General features: G+C 36.1%; 1 protein-coding gene across 1 annotated transcript in view; it reads left to right on the plus strand.

The window, feature by feature from the left end:
* Nucleotides 1-6,779, plus strand: part of SCFD1 (sec1 family domain containing 1) — a 135,415-nt gene extending 128,636 nt beyond the window's left edge. The window contains exons 20-21 of the mRNA XM_036842038.1: nt 679-747; nt 6,552-6,779. Of these exons, the coding sequence (XP_036697933.1) occupies nt 679-747; nt 6,552-6,575 (93 nt within the window). The 3' untranslated portion in view covers nt 6,576-6,779. The remainder of the gene's footprint in view (nt 1-678; nt 748-6,551) is intronic.
* Nucleotides 6,780-19,910: the final 13,131 nt, after the last annotated feature.

Raw genomic sequence — 19,910 nt, forward strand, 5'->3', positions numbered from 1 at the left:
TAATTAATCATATTTGCTTTGTTATGGAATAAACTTTTTACTTTACAAAAGAAATCTTACAAATTTGCCTTCAAGTTCACAATACATGTAAGAATTTCAGCATTAAGAACTTACCAAAATTCTCCAGTCACAAAGTTTTGACTGCTTGTAATTGGGTTCCAACATTCTGTCAAAATTCAGAATGAAATTCATAGAGTTACAGAATGGAATAGGGTATATTAAGACATAAATACTGTATTATCACAAATGAGTCTGAAATGACAGTCCATGCTACTCACACCATATCCTACTTTCAGTGTAACAAAACTTGAAGAATGTTTTCTTCAAGTAGTTACAGATCTTACATTGGAAGAATGTTGGCCTAAGATTTTATAAATAATTGTGGCTCCCATGAAATGTGTCAGTAATCACATTCCTTCTATTTTCAGTGTAAATGGCACTAGAAGTGTACCTACCACCTATATTTTGAGGAAAAAAAAAAAACTATGCCCATTTCACTCCTTTATTCCATGTAATTTTAGGATAGACATGTGTACACTAAAATCCAATACTCCCCCCCCCAAAAATTAAAACTTTTAAGAATAACAAAAAGTCTTACTAGGTTTAACCCCTCTTCTTGGGAATATTGAAAATATTACTTGTTACTTGCATCTGAGTTCTGTATCTGATTTTTTACAGGGGAAACAAGGCAAGCACATCTTATATGGCTGCAGTGAACTTTTTAATGCTACACAGTTCATAAAACAGGTAAAGTGTACTTTTTAGATTGTTTCTGTTAACGTACCCTAAGTTGCTGTTGATATTTTTCAGAAGAGAGCAAGATAATCATGTTCATCTGAACCAGCTGAAACTAAAAGCCATAGAGCTAAAAGAATGTAAGGTTTTACCATGGACAACTATAAAGGAAACTCTTATAAGTAACATTTCCATTATCCCAAATCTATGAAAAGGTAAATTTAATTCAGAAAATTTTTAATTGGAGTAGTGTTACTCACTTAGGCTAAATTCGGTTCAGCATTTCCTTGACATACTGTCCACATTTCTGACTTTGCCAAGCTGAGAAATTAAGTAACCTTATTAAGGGGTTTTATGTGCTCAGTTGATACAGCAGAATTACATTCACCTTGCAAGTTAATGACAGCAGTAGCTGAGGTGTACAGTCTTTACATTCTTTTACTATTGTTCCCACTACTGTTCTCAGTAATTACATTAACTTCAACTTTTTAAAGCTTAAACTACCTGAGATGCTCAAAAGGCTGACCAATAATATCCATTCACCTTTGCCTTGGCTGCCATAAAAATCATAACTGTACCCTGTGTTCATTTTTAGCAGCTCTTCCTAGCATCTTTTTCTAGCACAAGTTTCTTACCCACATTATATGGTTCTTGTATTTTTAACCTTAATGTGGTGGCCCAGTGGTATTATATGAGAATTTCAGACATACAGAAAAACTGAAGAGAATTTGCATTGAACACGTGCATACTCCCCATTAACATTTTATTGTACTTGCTTTATAAGATACCTGTCCATCTTTCCATTCTTCATTCTATTCCTTGCTCCACCTTTATTAATTTCAGAGTAAATTGTAACTATCAGTACACTTCCCCCTTAATACTTCATTGCCAATATCATTAACTAGATTTCATTATTTGTTTAGTTTGTTGTTGTTGTTGTTTTACCTTTGGAGATAAAATTTACAATAGTGAAATACACGTATCTTAAGTGTACATTCCTAACTTTGTCAGATGTTTCGTTCACCTGAGTATAACCCAAACCCCTATCAAGATACAGAACCATTACACCCCAGAGTTCCTTTATGGCCTTTGCCAGCCAATCCTTGCTCCTAGTCGAAGCCTGCTCCCAAAACACTGTCTTGATGTTTTTCCACCATAGATTAGTCTTGCCTATTTTAGAACATCATGTAAATGGAATTTTTCTTCGTTAGGTTAACTAGAAGATTCTCAATTTTATTAATCCTTTTAATGAACCAGATGGTGTTAATGCTAATTTCCTCTATTTGTTTTCTTTTTTTTTAACCCTTGAATTGTATTTTTTTTTTTGAATTTTACTTATTTTTTTTTTACACTGGAGATTCTTATTACTTATCTATTTTATACTCTATTTGTTTTCTGTTCATTGGTTTCTACTTTTTATTATTTCCTTTGTGTTGATTGCTTTGGGTTTACTTTGTTCTTCTTTTACTAGCTTCTGATATTGGATAATCATTAAGTCATTAACTTTAGTTTTTCTTTTCTAAAATAAGCATTGAAAATCATAAAATTTAAACTCTTGCCAAACACTGCTTTAGCCACATTCTACAAATGTTGATGTTATGTTTTTATTACCATTGTTGAAAATATTTTTAATTTACCTGGTAGTTTATTCTTTAGCGAATGTATAGAGATCTATTGTTGTTTCAAGTATTTGTGGGTTTCTAGATATCTTACTCATACTGATTTCTAATTTAATTCCCTTTTTGTCATAGAACATTCTATACATAAGTTCATTATTTCAGAATTTATTTAAATTCCTCTTCTGGCCCAACATATGGTCTATCTTGTTAAGCACTCCATATGCACTTAAAAAAGAACATGCATTATGCAGAAGTTGAAGGAAGGGTTCTATAAACATTAATTTGGTCAAGGTAGTTGATAGCATTACTTAGATCCTCTATGTCTTTATTGATTTTTTTTTTTTTTTTTGGTCTAGTTCTATCAGGTATTGAAAGATTGGTATTAAAATCTCTGACTGTGATTGTGGAATTGTCTCTTCCTTTAGTTCTGTCAATTTCTGCTTTTTGTGTTTTTAAGTTCTGTTATTAGGTACATACAGACTTATGATTATTGTATATTCCTGATGAATGGATTCTTTTATATGCAATATTCCTCTACATATCTGGTAATGCTCTTTGTCTTGAGGTCTGCTTTATCTGACATTAATATAGCCACCCTAGCATTCTTACACTTAGTTTGCATCTTATAACTTTTCCATCTGTTTACTTTCAACTTGTCTATGAATTTATATTTAAAGCATATATCTTGTAGGTAGAATATAATTGGATCTTGTGTTGTTTTTTTTTAAAACCATTATACAGTCTCTTTTAATTGGAGTCTATTGGTCTTTTAACATCTAATGTAATTATTAATATGATTAGATTTAGGTCTAGCACTTTACTATTTCCTCTGTTCCTCTTTCCTACCTTTCTTTGTATTACTTGAACACTTTTTAGAATTCTACTTTAATTCATCCACAGATTTTTTTTTAGCTATATCTCTGCATTACGAATTTAGGGTTGCTCTGTTATGCCACTTGTGTTAAATGTAGAAACCTTGCAACCATACATACCCTCAACATTTATGCTGTGATTGTCATATTTTACATCTACATACATCATTAACCTCACAAGACAGTAGACAGTGTTACCATTTGTGCTTCAGTCATGTTTATAATAAAGACATAAATCTTTGCATTTATATGGATATAAATTCCAGTGCTCTTCATCCCTACTTATAGCTTTTCTTTTTTTTCTTTTTTTTTGGCTGCATTGGGTCTGCATTGCTGCACGTGGGCTTTCTCTAGTTGCCATAAGCGGAGTCTACTCATTGTTGCGATGCACGGAAATTCTCATTGCAGTGGCTTCTCTTGTTGCGGAGCACGGGCTCTAGGTGCGTGGGCTTCAGTAGTTGTGGCACGCAGGCTCTAGTGCACAGGCTCAGTAGTTGTGGTGCACGGGCTTAGTTGCTCCGCGGCATGTAGGATCTTCCTGGACCAGGGCTCGAACCCTGTGTCCCCTCCATTGGCAGGTGGATTCTTAACCACTGTGCCACCAGGGAAGTCCCCCTACTTATAGATTTTAATTTCCATCTGTTGACTGAAAAACTTTTAGCATTCACTGTAGCTCTGGTATGCTAGCAGTGAGTTCTCTTAATTTTTTATTAGATGAAAATGTCTTTATTTCACCTTTGTTCTTAAATAATTATATATATATATACACACACACACACACACATCTGTACATATATATAAATATTTTTCTGGATACAAAATTCTGATAGACAGTTTTTCAGCACTTTAAAGATGTCAGCCCGCTGTCTTCTGTCCTTCATTGTTTCTTATAGGAAGTCAGCAGCCATTCAGATCAGTGTACATTTTTTTTTTAACATCTTTATTGGAGTATAATTGCTTTACAATGGTGTGTTAGTTTCTGCTTTATAACAAAGTGAATCAGTTATACATATACATATATCCCCGTATCTCTTGCATCTCCCTCCCTCCCACCCTCCCTATCCCACCCCTCTAGGTGGTCACAAAGCACCAAGCTGATCTCCCTGTGCTATGAGGCTGCTTCCCACTAGCTATCTATTTTACGTTTGGTAGTGTATATATGTCCATGCCACTCTCTCACTTTGTCCCAGCTTACCCTTACCCCTTCCCGTATCCTCAAGTCCATTCTCTAGTAGGTCTGCGTCTTTATTCCGATCTTGCCCCTAGGTTCTTCATGACCTTTTTTTTTAGATTCCATATATATATGTTAGCATATGATGTTTTTCTCTTTCTGACTTACTTCACTCTGTATGACAGACTCTAGGTCCATCCACCTCATTACAAATAACTAAATTTCGTTTCTTTTTATGGCTGAGTAATATTCCATTGTATATATGTGCCACATCTTCTTTATCCATTCATCTGTTGTGGACACTTAGGTTGCTTCCATGTCCTGGCTATTGTAAATAGAGCTGCAATGAACATTTTGGTACATAACCCTTTTTGAATTATGGTTTTCTCAGGGTCAGATCAGTGTAAATTTATATGTAATGCATAATCTCTCCCTGGTGCTTTCAAGATTTTATCATTATCATCTTTGGTTTTCAGCAATTTAATTATAATGTATCTATGCATGACTTCTGTGTATCTTGCTTGGGGATCACTGAGCTTCCTGAATCTATAAATTTATACCTTCACCAAATTTAGGGAATTTTCAGCTGTTAGTTCTTCAAGAATTTTTATGCCCATTTTTGTCTCTCCTTTTGGGACTCCATTTACATTTATGTTTAACTTTTTATAGTGTCCCACAAATCCCTGAGGATTCTGTTCTTTAACATCTATAAGTTGCTCTGTCTTCAGATTCAATAAGTCTTTCTTATGCTATCTCCATTCTGCTGTTTGATGTATTTACCAGTTCTTTAATTTTCACTTGTATTTTTAAAAAATGTAGTTTATATTTTTATGTTGAGATTTCCTTTTTTCATTCATTTTGAGCCTATTTTTCATTATTTCATTGAGGATATTGTCCTAGCTGCTTTTAAAACGTGGTCTACTATGGGCCCACCCTTGGGGTCCAGTGGTTAAGACACTGCACTTCCAGTGCAAGGGGTACAGGTTCAATCCCTGGTTGGGGAAGTAGGATCCCATATGCCATGCAGCATGGCCAAAAAAAAACCCTGGTCTATTATTACTACACGTGGATCATCTCACTGTTGGTTTCCATTGTCTTTCCCCCTAGAGAATGGCTCCATTTTCCTGTTTCTTCATATGTTTACTAATTTCAGATTGTATCCTTTACATTGTGAATGTTATATTTTGGAAACTGAATTCTATTTCTCTGAAGAGTGTTGGTCAGAACCAAAGTTCAAACTCTGTCTCTTGGGCAGCAGTTCAAATCTCACCTGTTTGTTAGTCTCTCTCATTCATGAGTGGTTCAGGGTTTCACCATAGATTTAGGAAGTCTATATACAGAATTTAGGGCTCCCTCACATTGGCCCTCTCCAGGATTTCCCCCTCACTTTCCAGTAGCTTTAGTTGCCCCCAAACTCTTTCCTCTGGTTTTTCAGGCCAGAAAGACTGCAGGTTTTCTGTCAGTTTTAGCTGCCAGTATAGCACCAACTGTGGCCTGCCTTCAGGCAAAGAGCCACAGAACCAGAGAACTCAGTCCGTGCTATTCCCTCCTTCCAAGTGTTGATTCTGTTCCAGAAGCCACCTGCTTTCAGTTGCTCCCCGTTGCCTACAGGTAGTTGGTTTTTGTATTTGTTTAAAGTTTATAATTTCTATCTCTCTCTCTCTCATAGACTTGGTGCAATAGTTTACCCAGCCTTCCAGAATTGAAAGCCTTTTCCCTTCCTTTTAATGATCTTTAGAAATATATTAAATGTATTTCTAATTTCTTTTAGAAATAAAATGTATAGAAAAGTAAACTGTCAGCAGTAAAGTCACACATGATGTTGCTTTTCTTTACATTTTCATACTGAGTTAATATTAATTTTTTTATTCTCAGGTTTTTGTTTTCCATTACTTGAATTTACTCCTATATAATGTTTACACATCTTTTTGCCGTGACAGTTTTTAAATATCTACGAATCTTAAACATTTGAGTTAGTGGTGAATATTGAATGAAAGTGTATTATTCTAGAAATGCAGTGCATGAAATAGAAAGCCTGGATTTTACCATGATAAAAGTGTGCATTTAAGGTGTTTGCAAATATAATTGAAGCCCAAGTTTCTTTTGTGATTAAAAACAGTAATATTTATGATTTTATGTTTTGTTTTGTTTTAGCTGTCACAACTTGGACAAAAATAACACAGAAGAACCTTAACATGAGAATCTATTTAGAACTTGGATAAATGTAAAAAGTCAAAAGATCCAGATGTTTCCTTTCTTCATATCAATGTCCAAACAGTGAAACTTAGAGTTATTTGTTAATTTTTAAGGAAATTCTATACTTAATATAATGTGTACTGATTAAAACAATGAAGCATTTCAGAAATAAATTTTAACATTGTACATTATCTCTCCTGTTATGTTTGACAAATGAGAAAGAAACTACTTTGGAAGGAAGGAAAGCTCTGTCTGAATATAATGTTAAAATATTAATATAATAACCAATATGTTATGATTGAAGCTAGTAAAAGTTTAAGAATGTACTATACAAGTGTTATTTGATTGGTTCATGAATCTCCTACATCTCCTAAATTGTATGCATTTTAATTGTAAAATTACCTTCCCATGGTTTGTTTCCCATGTTGCCTCTAGATTTTATAGCCACTTTAATGTCTCTTCTCTGTCTGGCACACCTACATACATTTTATCACATAAAATCCCTCCTTTATATAATGTCAAAAGTCAAACATTAACATCTGGAATGGACAAATACAAAATATTATCCTGTAAAGTTCTAAATAATATGTAAAAGTAAGTGTTAAATTTGATTCTAACCTTCCTATCTGCCTGGCACGCAGCACTAAAAAGGAATGTTGATCAGTTATATATCTCAAGGCAGTCATAAGATAAAAGCAAACCAATCGCTCCAGAGAAAAAAACTGTTCCTATTATAAAGGCCAGGGAGCTTTTCCTCCTAATGAGCCTCATCAAGAGAAATCTGTAGTGTTACAGACAACATCCTGATGATAATAGATAAAACAACAGATTAATTAACAGAACTGCTTCTTTCTGCACCCCCACCTACCATGAGTCAATGCCATGGTACCAAAGCACAGGTCATGAAAAATAATTCTAGGTGGGTAGTAGTTGGCTAATCTGACTTATTCCTGGGATGAAATTTAAAGCATGTTTGGACTGCTATAACAAATTACCATAGGCTGGGTGGCTTATACAACAAACATGTATTTCTCACAATTCTGGATGCTGGGAATTCTAAGATCAAGGTACCAGCAGATCCACTGTCTGGTGAGAACCTTCTTCCTGATTTGCAGACAGCCATGTGTCCTCACATGGTGGAGCATACAGAGCAAGCTCTGGTCCCTCCATCCCCTTTTAAAGGCACTAATCCCATTGTGGGGACTCCACCCCATGACCTCATCCAAACCCAGTTACCTCCCAAAGACCCTACCTCCAAATACCATTACATTGGGGAAAAGACAGTCTCTTCAATAAATGGTGCTGGGAAAACTGGACAGCTACACGTAAAAGAATGAAATTAGAACATTCTTTAACACCATACACAAAAACAAACTCAAAATGGATTAAAGACCTAAATGTAAGACCTAATACTATAAAGCTCTTAGAGGAAAACATAGGCAGAACATTTTTGACATAAATGGCACAATATCTTTTTTGATCTGTCTCCTAGAGCAATGGAGATAAAGACAAAAATAAACAAACGGGACCTAATTAAACTCAAAAGCTTTTTTGCACACAAAGGAAACCATAAAAAAAATGAAAAGACAACCCACATAATGGGAGAAAATATTTGCAAACAATGTTACCGAGGAGGGATTCATTTCCAAAATTTACAAACAGCTCATCCAGCTCAATATCAAAAAAACAAACAACCCAATCAGAAAGTGGACAGAAGACCTGAATAGACATTTCTCCAAAGAAAACATACCGATGGCCAACAGGCACATGAGAAGATGCTGAATACTGCTGATTATTAAAGAAATGCAAATCAAAACTACAATGAGACATCACCTCACACCAGTCAGAATGACCGTCATCAAAAAGTCTACAAACAATAAATGCTGGAGTGGGTGTGGAGGAAAGGGAACATAAATGTCCCTAAGTGCAAACTAAATGTCCATCAACAGAGGAATGGATAAGGAAGATGTGGTACATACATACAATGGAGTATTATTCAGCCATTAAAAATAATGAAATAATGCCATACTTGCCATTTGCAGCAACATGAATAGACCTGGAGATTATCATAATAGGTGAAATAAATCAGAGAAAGACAAATATCATATGATATCGCTTATATGGGAAAGCTAAAAAAAAAAAAATTTATACAAATGAACTTATTTACAAAACAGAAACAGACTCACAGACTTAGAAAACAAACTTATGGTTACCAAAGGGGAAAGGTGGGGGGGAGGGATAAATTGGGAGTTTGGGATTGACATATACACACTACTACATTTAAAATAAACAACAAACAAGGACTGTATAGCACAGGGAACTCTGATCAATATTCTGTAACAACCTAAATGGGAAAAGAATTTGAAAAAGAATAGATACGTGTATACGTATAACAGAATCACTTTGCTGTACACCTGAAACTAACACAACATTGTAAATCAATGGTACTCCAATACAAAATAAAGATAAATACCATTACATTGGTGATTAAGGCTTCAGCATTTGAATTTGTGGGAGACACATTCAGTCCATAGCACTACATCTGCCAAAGTGGCTGGCACTCAGGGCTTCAGGAGAGACCATTATGCAAAGACAATAAGGCTAATCAAGGCAATAAGCTACAGAGGAGAGAAAGCAACGTCCCTGTCTCCTTAGAAATGGAGAAGTCAGACTCTAAATAAATGTTCAGAATGCTCTTTTCTTGTTACCTTTGCATTTTAAAATGAGTTAGGGTCAGAATGGCCATCATTAAAAAGTCTACAATTGAATGCTGGAGAGGGTGTGGAGAAAAGGGAACCCTCCTGCACTGTTGGTGGGAATGTAAATTGATACAGCCACTATGGAGAACAGTATGGAGGTTCCTTAAAAAACTAGAACTACAACTACCATATGACCCAGCAATCCTACTACTGGGCATATACCCTGAGAAAAACATAATTCAAAAAGATACATGTACCACAATGTTCATTGCAGCACTATTTACAATAGCCAGGACATGGAAGCAACCTAGATGTCCATTGACAGATGAATGGATAAAGAAGATGTGGCACATATATACAATGGAATATTACTCAGCCATAAAAAGGAACGAAACTGAGTTATTTGTAATGAGGTGGATGGACCTAGAGTCTGTCATACAGAGTGAAGTAAGTCAGAAAGAAAAAAACAAATACTGTATGCTAACGCACATATATGGAATCTAAAAAAACGGTACTGATGAACCTAGTGGCAGGGCAGGAATAAAGACACAGATGTAGAGAAGGGGCTTGAGGACATGGGGAAGGGGAAGCTGGGACAAAATGAGAGAGTAGCATTGACATATATATGCTACCAAATATAATATGGATAGCTAGAGGGAAGCTGCTGCATAGCACAGGGAGATCAGCTCGGTGCTTTGTGACCACCTAGAGCGGTGGGATAGGGAGGGTGGGAGGGAGACTCAAGAGGGGATATGGGGATATATGTATACATATAGCTGATTCACTTTGTTGTGTGGCAGAAATTAACACAACATTGTAAAGGAATTATACTCCAATAAAGATTAAAAAAACTAAACAACAACAAAAAAAACATAATCCACTGTTTGAAGCAAATATAAAACAGTATATTAAAAAAAAAACAAAAAAGCAAAAAGATACATGCACCCTTGTGTTCATAGTAGCACTAGTCACAATAGCCAAAACATGGAAACAACCTAAATGTCCATCAACTGATGAATGGATAAAGAAGATGTGGTACATATACACAATGGCCATTAAGAGAGAATGAAATAATGCTATTTGCAGCAACATGGATGCAGCTAGGGATTATCATACTAAGTGAAGTACGTCAGAAAGAGAAAGACAAATACCATACGATATCACTTATATGTGGAATCTAAAATATGGCACAATGAACCTATCTACAAAACAGAAACAGACTCACAGACATAGAGAACAGACCTGTGGTTGCCAAGGGGGGGTGGGGGAGGGAGAGGGATGGACTGGGAGTTTGGGGTTAGTAGATGCAAACTATTACATTTAGAATGGATAAACAACAAGGTCCTACTGTAAAGCACAGGGAACTATATTCAATATCCTGTGATAAACCATAATGGAAAAGAATATAAATATATATATGTATATGTGTGTGTGTATAACTGAATCACTTTGCTGTACAGCAGAGATTACCACAACACTGTAAATCAACTCTACTTCAATTTTAAAAATTGAAGAAAAAAATGAGTTAGAAAAATAGTCTTGTCAATGAATGTACAGTAATTTCTTTCAAACTTGCCTTAAGTTCATATAAAATATTCTGATACAGAAACCTTTTTGTGGGACTGTAAAGGTTTTGGGCCTTTTAAAGAAATCTCTGGGGAAACTTTGGTCTTTCTCAAACTATCCAAGCTTAGTCCCATCTGTCCTGGTGTGCGTTACCTAGCATGGTCATCCACAATATTGCCAGGGTCACAGTTGCTGCTATCTTGGGCTAGGGAGCTCAGCAAGTCTGAACCAGCAAGGCCAGAGCTTGACTGATTCAGAAACCAGTTTCATCTGTCTCCACAAGGGTTATTCTCTTCAGAGGAATTGATTCCTGCCCCGAGAAAGCTCAGATGAGAGGCAAAGATCAATAGGAAAGGGAACTGCTCTGCCAGGTGATTTACAAAAGTTGCATGCATCAATTAATCCTCACAACAGCACTGTCAAGTAGGTGGTACAGCTCCGATTTTATAGATGGAAGCAAAACTCAGAGGGTTAAATACCCTGCTCAAAGTCATGGCTGGTACATCGTGGAGCCAAAGACAGCATGCACATCTGTCTGCTCCAAGTCCTACTGCTGAAAATCTCCTGGCTGAGGAAGCAGGAAGCTTGGAGTCTTGCCAAGCCACTCCTCACCGATCAACCTGAGTCAGTCACTTTACCCCTCTTTTTCCTCCTCTGCATAATGAGTGGTACAGAGCAGGGGCATCTAACATGGGGCCCTCCAGGCCATGCAGCTCACCTGAACCAGCCAGCTCAGGATGTTCAACAAAACAAACACCTTACCAATGAGCTCACACACAGGAACTGGCAGAGTCAGCCGCCTGTCTGAAAGAATTTGAGTAGTTTGGCATAAACGTGGGAAAGGTCAGATGGGGCTCTGCAATGAAAGGGAAAGGCAAAATTAAAAAGGACTGAGAGGAAATTCAAGTCAAGACGGAAGTTTGCCCTGAAACGGAAGCTTCTGTTTCCTCACCATTGGGTACTTTTGTGCTGTGACAAACTGCAAGACACACCCCATCGCGGTGTGATCTAAACTGTGAATTTTCAACTCATGCCCTTAAAATTCACAATTTTTAAGTAATATTCAAAAGAAGGTAAATAGAAGTTGTGTAAAGACTTTTTAACTTACTTCAATAGACCCAGATCATCGCACCATAGACATCTGGAGAAATTTTTTCACGATTTTTTAAGATTGCAAGGCACAGAGCAACCTGACTCCAGGGGCTGATGAGACTGTACTGAGGTGACATGTGACTAAAGAAAACTGGAAACCGAATTTCTGATTTTTTATAGTGACCACATCAAATTAGACATAGACTTAGCAGAGAGAACTAGGGACTATTCAACTTCACTTTGTTGAATTGCCCTGGGTTCAACAGAATCATAAATCTCAAAAGTTTATATCCAGCGTTATTTACAATAGCCAAGACAAGGAGGCAACCCAAGTGTCCATCAACAGGCGAATGGACAAAGAAGATGTGGTACATATATACAATGGAATATTACTCAGCCATAAAGAAGAATGAAATTTTGCCATTTTCGGCAACAGGGATGGACTTGAAGGTTATTATGCTAAGTGAAATAAGTCAGACACAGAAAGACAATACAGTATGATATCAATTATATGTGGAATCTAAAATACAACAAACTAGTGAATATAGCAAAAAAGTAACAGATTCACAGATATAGAGAACAAACCAGTGGTTACCAGTGGGGAGAGTGAAGGGGAGAGGGGCAATATAGGGGTAGGGGATTAAGAGGTACAAACTATTAAACTATTATGCATAAAATAAGCTACATGGATATATTACACAATTCAGGGAATATAGCAAATATTTTATAATAACTATAATGGAGTATAACCTTTAGAAATTGTAAATCACTATACTGTACATCTGTAACATAATATTATACATCAACTATACTGCAATTTTAAAAAGTTTATATCCAAAGAAGTTTCTGGATGTTGATGAGTGTGTACCAGGCTTTAAATGTTTGTAGCTACTACCACTGGCATTTTTCACAGAACTAGAACAAAAAATTTCACAATTTGTATGGAAATACAAAAGACCCCGAGTAGCCAAAGCAATCTTCAGAATGAAAAATGGAGCTGGAGGAATCAGGCTCCCTGACTTCAGACTATACTACAAAGCTACAGTAATCAAGACAGTATGGTACTGGCACAAAAACAGAAATATAGATCAATGGAACAGGATAGAGAGCCCAGAGATAAACCCACACACATATGGTCACCTTATCTTTGATAAAGGAGGCAAGCATATACAGTGGAGAAAAGACAGCCTCTTCAATAAGTGGTGCTGGAAAAACTGGACAGCTACATGTAAAAGTATGAAATTAGAACACTCCCTAACACCATACACAAAAATAAACTCAAAATGGATTAAAGACCTAAATGTAAGGCCAGACACTATCAAACTCTTAAAGGAAAACATAGGCAGAACACTCTATGACATAAATCAGCAAGATCCTTTTTGACCCAGCTCCTAGAGAAATGGAAATAAAATCAAAAATAAACATAAGGAACCTAATGAAACTTAAAAGCTTTTGCACAGCAAAGAAAACCATAAACAAGACGAAAAGACAACCCTCAGAATGGGAGAAAATATTTGCAAATGAAGCAACTGACAAAGGATTAATTTCCAAAATTTACAAGCAGCTCATGCAGCTCAATAACAAAAAAACAAACAAACCAATCCAAAAATGGGCAGAAGACCTAAATAGACATTTCTCCAAAGAAGATATACAAATTGCCAACAAACACATGAAAGAATGCTCAACATCATTAATCATTAGAGAAATGCAAATCAAAACTACAATGAGATATCATCTCACACCAGTCAGAATGACCATCATCAAAAAATCTACAAACAATAAATGCTGGAGAGGGTGTGGAGAAAAGGGAACACTCTTGCACTGTTGCTGGGAATGTAAATTGATACAGCCACTATGGAGAACAGTATGGAGGTTCCTTAAAAAACTACAAATAGAACTACCATACGACCCAGCAATCCCACTACTGGGCATATACCCTGAGAAAACCATAGGTCAAAAAGAGTCATATACCAAAATGTTCATTGCAGCTCTATTTACAATAGCCAGGACATGGAAGCAACCTAAGTATCCATCATCAGATGAATGGATAAAGAAGACGTGGCACATATATACAATGCAATATTACTCAACCATAAAAAGAAACGAAATTGAGTTATTTGTAGTGAGGTGGATGGAGTTAGAGTCTGTCATACAGGGTGAAGTAAGTCAGAAAGAGAAAAACAAATACAGTATGCTAACGGATATATATGGAATCTAAGGAGAAAAAAAAAAAAGGTCACGAAGAACCTAGTGGTAAGACGGGAATAAAGAAAGACACAGACCTACTAGAGAATGGACTTGAGGATATGGGGAGGGGGAAGGGTAAGCTGTGACAAAGTGAGAGAGTGGCATGGACATATATACACTACCAAATGTAAAATAGATAGCTAGTGGGAAGCAGCCGCATAGCACAGGGAGATCAGCTCGGTGCTTTGTGACCACCTAGAGGGGTGGGATAGGGAGGGTAGGAGGGAGGGAGATGCAAGAGGATAGAGATATGGGAACATATGTATATGTATAACTGATTCACTTTGTTATAAAGCAGAAACTAACACACCATTGTAAAGCAATTATACTCCAATAAAGATGTTACCAAAAAAAAAAAAGAGAAGGAAAAAATTAAGGTAGAAAAAAAAAATGTTTGTAGCTGCTTTTATCATGGAAACCTCAGGATGATTCTAAATTATCAATCATCAACCCCATCAAGTGGGTCAGTTTCAAGAGGAACAGCAGATTGTGCTAAAAGCAAGCTCTATGTACGAAGATGACATGGTATCCTAAGAATCCAGAGACAGCTACATCAGCTCCAGGACTCTCCTGAAGGACCATGGCTAAGTGGCTGTAATAACATGTTGACTTTTCTGCCAGTATCCTGTTCCCTGATTTTTGTCACCCCAATCTTTTCTTCCTCTTCTTTCACCATGTGACTCAGGTGGAGCCGACACCATTCCTGACAAGTAAATGGTTAAGGGATAGATAAGTAAACAAATCCAGCCAAGGAGAGGCAATTAGATTCCTGCTGAGACAAAACAGGGCCACTCTCTTTTCTGCTGGACTTAAACTGGACGGCCTTAAATATGAGGTTGTCGATATTGCCACAAGATGCATGAGAATGAAACCAATGCAGAGCCCAGAGATGTCCTAATGACATCATTTGAACCTGCTGGGTTCAAATGTGAGTGTTGGAGCCAGAGGCAGACACAGTAAAATGCAAAGGATGATTGCAACATCCTTTGAAAGCCAAAGAAATGTAAACCAGACAAAACATAAGAAACAGTGATTTTTCAGACAATGGATGTCAGGAAGCACAGGACAGGGATCCCTAAGAGAAGAAAGCAAACAAGATGAGCCCTACAATTGCACCAGCTTACTTCCTGGAGAGACTTTTTTCAGGGTGCAGCACAGGCAGGGCTGGTCCAGAGGAGACAGAGTTGGACATCTGGGAAGGTTGAGGCAGCTTGAGGTCATAGGGTAGAATAATGGAAAGAAGAAAGCTACACAGGTAGAGAGTTCTAGAGATCTTCAGAGGGTCAGATGAATACTGATCAGTACCTGTGTGTGAAGAAACTACCCGAGGTAGGGAAAGAACTATCTAAAAGAGTTATACAGGGAGCAGGAACAATTGTCTTTGCTCATGTGGGGTCAGAAATAGTATCTGTTCCCATCAACCAATTACCTCATAAATCATGCAGGGATTGGCAAAGTACTCTAAAGGGTTTTGCCTCAGTAGTGGGGAAAATTAGCCTGACTAAATGCTATTGTGGTCCCATCTAACAAACCTTAAAAGCAAAATTCAAAAGGATTGTTTCTAAGTAACTTAACCTTGTGCAAAAAAGCTCAAGAATAGAGAAATACAAACATATCTAAGCCACCAACAAGATACAAGTTACAGCATCTAATAAATCATACTAATGTTTTCTTAGGTCAGCCTACCAAAGCAATAGAAATAAAAGCAAAAATAAACAAATGGGACCTAATCAAAATTATAAGCTTTTGCACAGCAAAGGAAAGCATAAAAAAAAGAAAAGAACCTATGGACTGGGAGAAAATATTTGCAAATGATGTGACCAATAAGGAGTTAATTTCCAAAATATACCAACACCTCATACAACTCAGCAACAAAAAACAAACAACCCAATCAAAAAATGGGCAGAAGACCTAAATAGACATTTCTCCAAAGAAGACATACAGATGGCCAACAGGAATATGAAAAGATGCTCAACATCACTAATTATTAGAGAAATACAAATCAAAACTACAGTGAGGTATCACCTAACACTTGTCAGAATGGCCATCATTAAAGAGTCTAAAAATAAGAAATGCTGAAAAGGGTGAGGAGAAAAGGGAACCCTCCTACACTGTTGGTGAGAATGTAAATTGGTGCAGACACTATGGAGAACAGTGTGGAGGTTCCTCAAAAAACTAAAAATAGAGTTGCCATATGATCCAGCAATCCTACTCCTGGGTATATATCTGAAGAACACTCTAACTTGAAAAGATACATGCACCCCAATGTCATAGCAGCACTATTACAATAGCCAAGACATGGAAACAACCTAAATGTCCATCGACAGATGAATGGATAAAGAAGATGTGGTGCATATATACAATGGCTTACTACTCAGCCATAAAAAAGAAGAAATAATGCCATTTGTAGCAACATGGATGAACCTAGAGATTATCATACCAAGCAAAGTAAGTCAGACAGAGAAAGACAAATATCATATGATATCACTTATATGTGGAATCTAAAATATGACACAAATGAACTTATCTACGAAACAGACTCACAGACATAGAAGAACAGACTTGCAGTTGCCAGGAGGGAGGGGAGTGGGGAAAGGTTGGATTGGGCGTTTGGGACTAGCAGATGCAAGCTACTGCATATAGAATAGATAAACAACAAGGTCCTATTGTATAGCACGGGGAACTATATTCAATATCCTGTAATAAACCATAATGGAAAAGAGTATGAAAAAGAATATATATATATATATATATATATATATATATATATATATGTATATATATATATAAAACTGAATCACTTTGCTGTACACCAGAAACTAACACAACATTGTACATCAACTATACTTCAATAAAAAAAAAATTAGTGTCTAAAATCCAATCAAAACTTATCAGATAAGATTATAGGACAATAAAGCACACAATGAAGAGAAAAATTCTCAATAGAAACCTACCCAGAAATGCCAGCGCTGACAGAATTAATAGACAAAGACATTAAAACAATTATTATAACTACATTCCATATATTCAAGAAGGTAGAAGAAAGTTTAAGCATTTTTAAGTAGCGATGTAGAGGATATTTTTTAAAAGGCCCCAACTGAACTTAACAGAAATAAAACATTCAATGTCTCAGATTAAAAATTTGCTAAATATATTTGTAGAATAATCATATTTATAAATTGAACTTAAAGGTTAAGAAGACCTGGGCTTTTTCAGTTTTGGGTTTAATGAACCAAAAGTCAACTTTTTAAACAAAAGTGTTTTCTATGACCAAAAACTTACAGTGACAGCCTTAAGACATATCTGAAGCTCTTTTATGCCAATTACCTGAGTCAATAAATTCACTTTTTGGCTTAAGACAGTTTGAGAGGACTTTCTGTCATTTGCAAAACAAAATGAAACAGAAACAAAAACAAACAAACAAAAAAGTCATGAAATAGTTGCCAAATTCTGGAAATTGTATCAGTCTAACTGATTCTGGGAAAACACATTCTCTTTCACAGAACTGCTAAAACCAATGCTGACACCTACTATCAACAGAAACGTGGATGTAGATTCAGAATTGAGATGTGTCTGCAGAATACAAGCCATAAATCAAGAACTCCCTAGTCTGTTAGATATAAGAATTCTCATTGATTTTCATATTTGACCAGTTACTTACACTAGGCCTAAAACTATGAACCTTTGTGAGAATAAAATTGATTAAACTGTTTATGGACTACTTTCTGTTTGTGCTGCTAAAATGTTTTTAATTGTTAATTCTGTGAGTAATTTTTTACATTATGCAGTTTACACACAAACAAATTTCTGATCATGTATCCTCTACTTAAAAAACAAAAGACAACTTGGATTAGACAATCCTCAAGTGCCCTACCAAAATTAATATTCTAAGATTACAACCAAACTTACAGAAAACTGATTTATAAACCTGTATTCCAATTTATTGATAAGTTAACATACTAAAAATCAGCAGTGGTCAATTGCATGGGTCATACCTTATAAGAGGCAGAAGACCAAAGAAGAGGAAATTAACAGCTTTAAACTTCTGTTATCGGACAAGGACTTTCTTAGGTGTTTTAAATATTAGCTCATTTAATCCTCATAAAACCCCTAAGAAAATAGGTAATACTATTCCTGCTTTGCAGATGAAGAAATATAAGTTCAGAATTCAACCACTATACAAGGTCACTCAGTTAGTAAGTGGTGGAATTTGTACTGCTCAGATCTGAGTCTAGAGCCTTTTCTTTTGAAATGAGGAATTAGAGGATATTAGGAAAATTAGGATATTAGAAATTAGAGGACATAGAGGTTAGAGATACTAAGAGATACTTCTACCAAGTTATTTCAGCTTGATGACTTGTCTAAGTATAGTTGTCCCTTGGTATCCATGGGGATGGGTTCCAGGACCCCCATAGATACCAAAATCCATGAATGCTCAAGTCCCTTATATAAAATGGTATAGTATCTGCATATAACCTAAGCACATCCTCCTCTATACTTTAAATCATCTCTAGATTACTTATAATACCTTATACAATGTAAGCGCTATGTAAATAGTTGCCAGTGTGCAGCAAATTCAAGTTTTGCTTTTTAAAACTTTCTGGAATTTTTTTAAAAAATATTTTTGATCCACAGCTGGTTGAATTCACAGATGCAGAACCAGAGGATATGGAGGGCCAAATGTATATGTTTGCTCAATAACCAGGACTGACTAGCAGAGGCTGGTACTTACAGTAAATGTTTGATGGGAGGTTAGATGATAGATGAATGAAAATTCTAGCCACAAACCCTCATTCACTGACTCTGTTTCAGAAATCCAATGTGGCCATGTGCCCTCATTCATTCATTCAAGTAAACAAACATTTATTAAAAGCCTCTTATGTGCAAAATACTCTGGGGATGCTAGAGTTACAAAGTCAAAAAGACACAATTATAACTTCCCTCATTTCCCAAAAGATTGGAGACAGTATCTTGACTTCTTCTAGCCAGTGTATAAGGAGTTACACCATTTTCAGAAATGAAGTTTCTAAATCATAGTGCAGGGTGGTAGGTTGTAAGAAAACCCTTGAGCAATAAGCTAGTTCTTGTTGGGTTCAATTAGACCTAGTACAGGCAACCCTTAGCACGTGAATGGTCCTCAGCTCTATCTACTTCCTTCAGATAGTTGCCTTTCTGTCCTTGAAAGAGAAAGTCCTTTCCAGTATCTTTCCTAGATGTTGGTGCTTTTTCAGGGCAAGCTGAAAACATATCTTCATTAAATAAATGAGAACACATCCATACTGTGGAACCCTGTGCATCTGCAAAAAGTAATAAAGAAACTCTTGCTGTACTATTATGGGATAGTCTACAAGACTACAGATATATTGTTAAGTTAAAAAAAAAAGATGCAGAACACTGCATATAGTATTCTATGTGTAAAAAAAGAAAAAAGAAAGTATGTACACTTATTATATGTCTATAGAATAGCTCAGGAAGGATACACAAGAAATTGGTAATAGTGCTTGCTTCCTGGAAAGGGTGCCTGGGGTACAGGTATGTGAGGGAGACCTAGAGGCTTTTCATTGTCTACCTTTTATATATTTTGAATTTAGTACCATATGTGCATTATGTATTTCATTAAAATTGAGTGGGGGGGAGAGACCTATTGTGGTATACCAGGAGACAATAGATTGTTTTAGGTCACAAAATCTAATCGCAAATCTGATAGGATCTT

The sequence above is a fragment of the Balaenoptera musculus genome, chromosome 2, assembly GCF_009873245.2.
Source record: "Balaenoptera musculus isolate JJ_BM4_2016_0621 chromosome 2, mBalMus1.pri.v3, whole genome shotgun sequence".
Taxonomy (NCBI): Eukaryota; Metazoa; Chordata; class Mammalia; order Artiodactyla; family Balaenopteridae; genus Balaenoptera; species Balaenoptera musculus.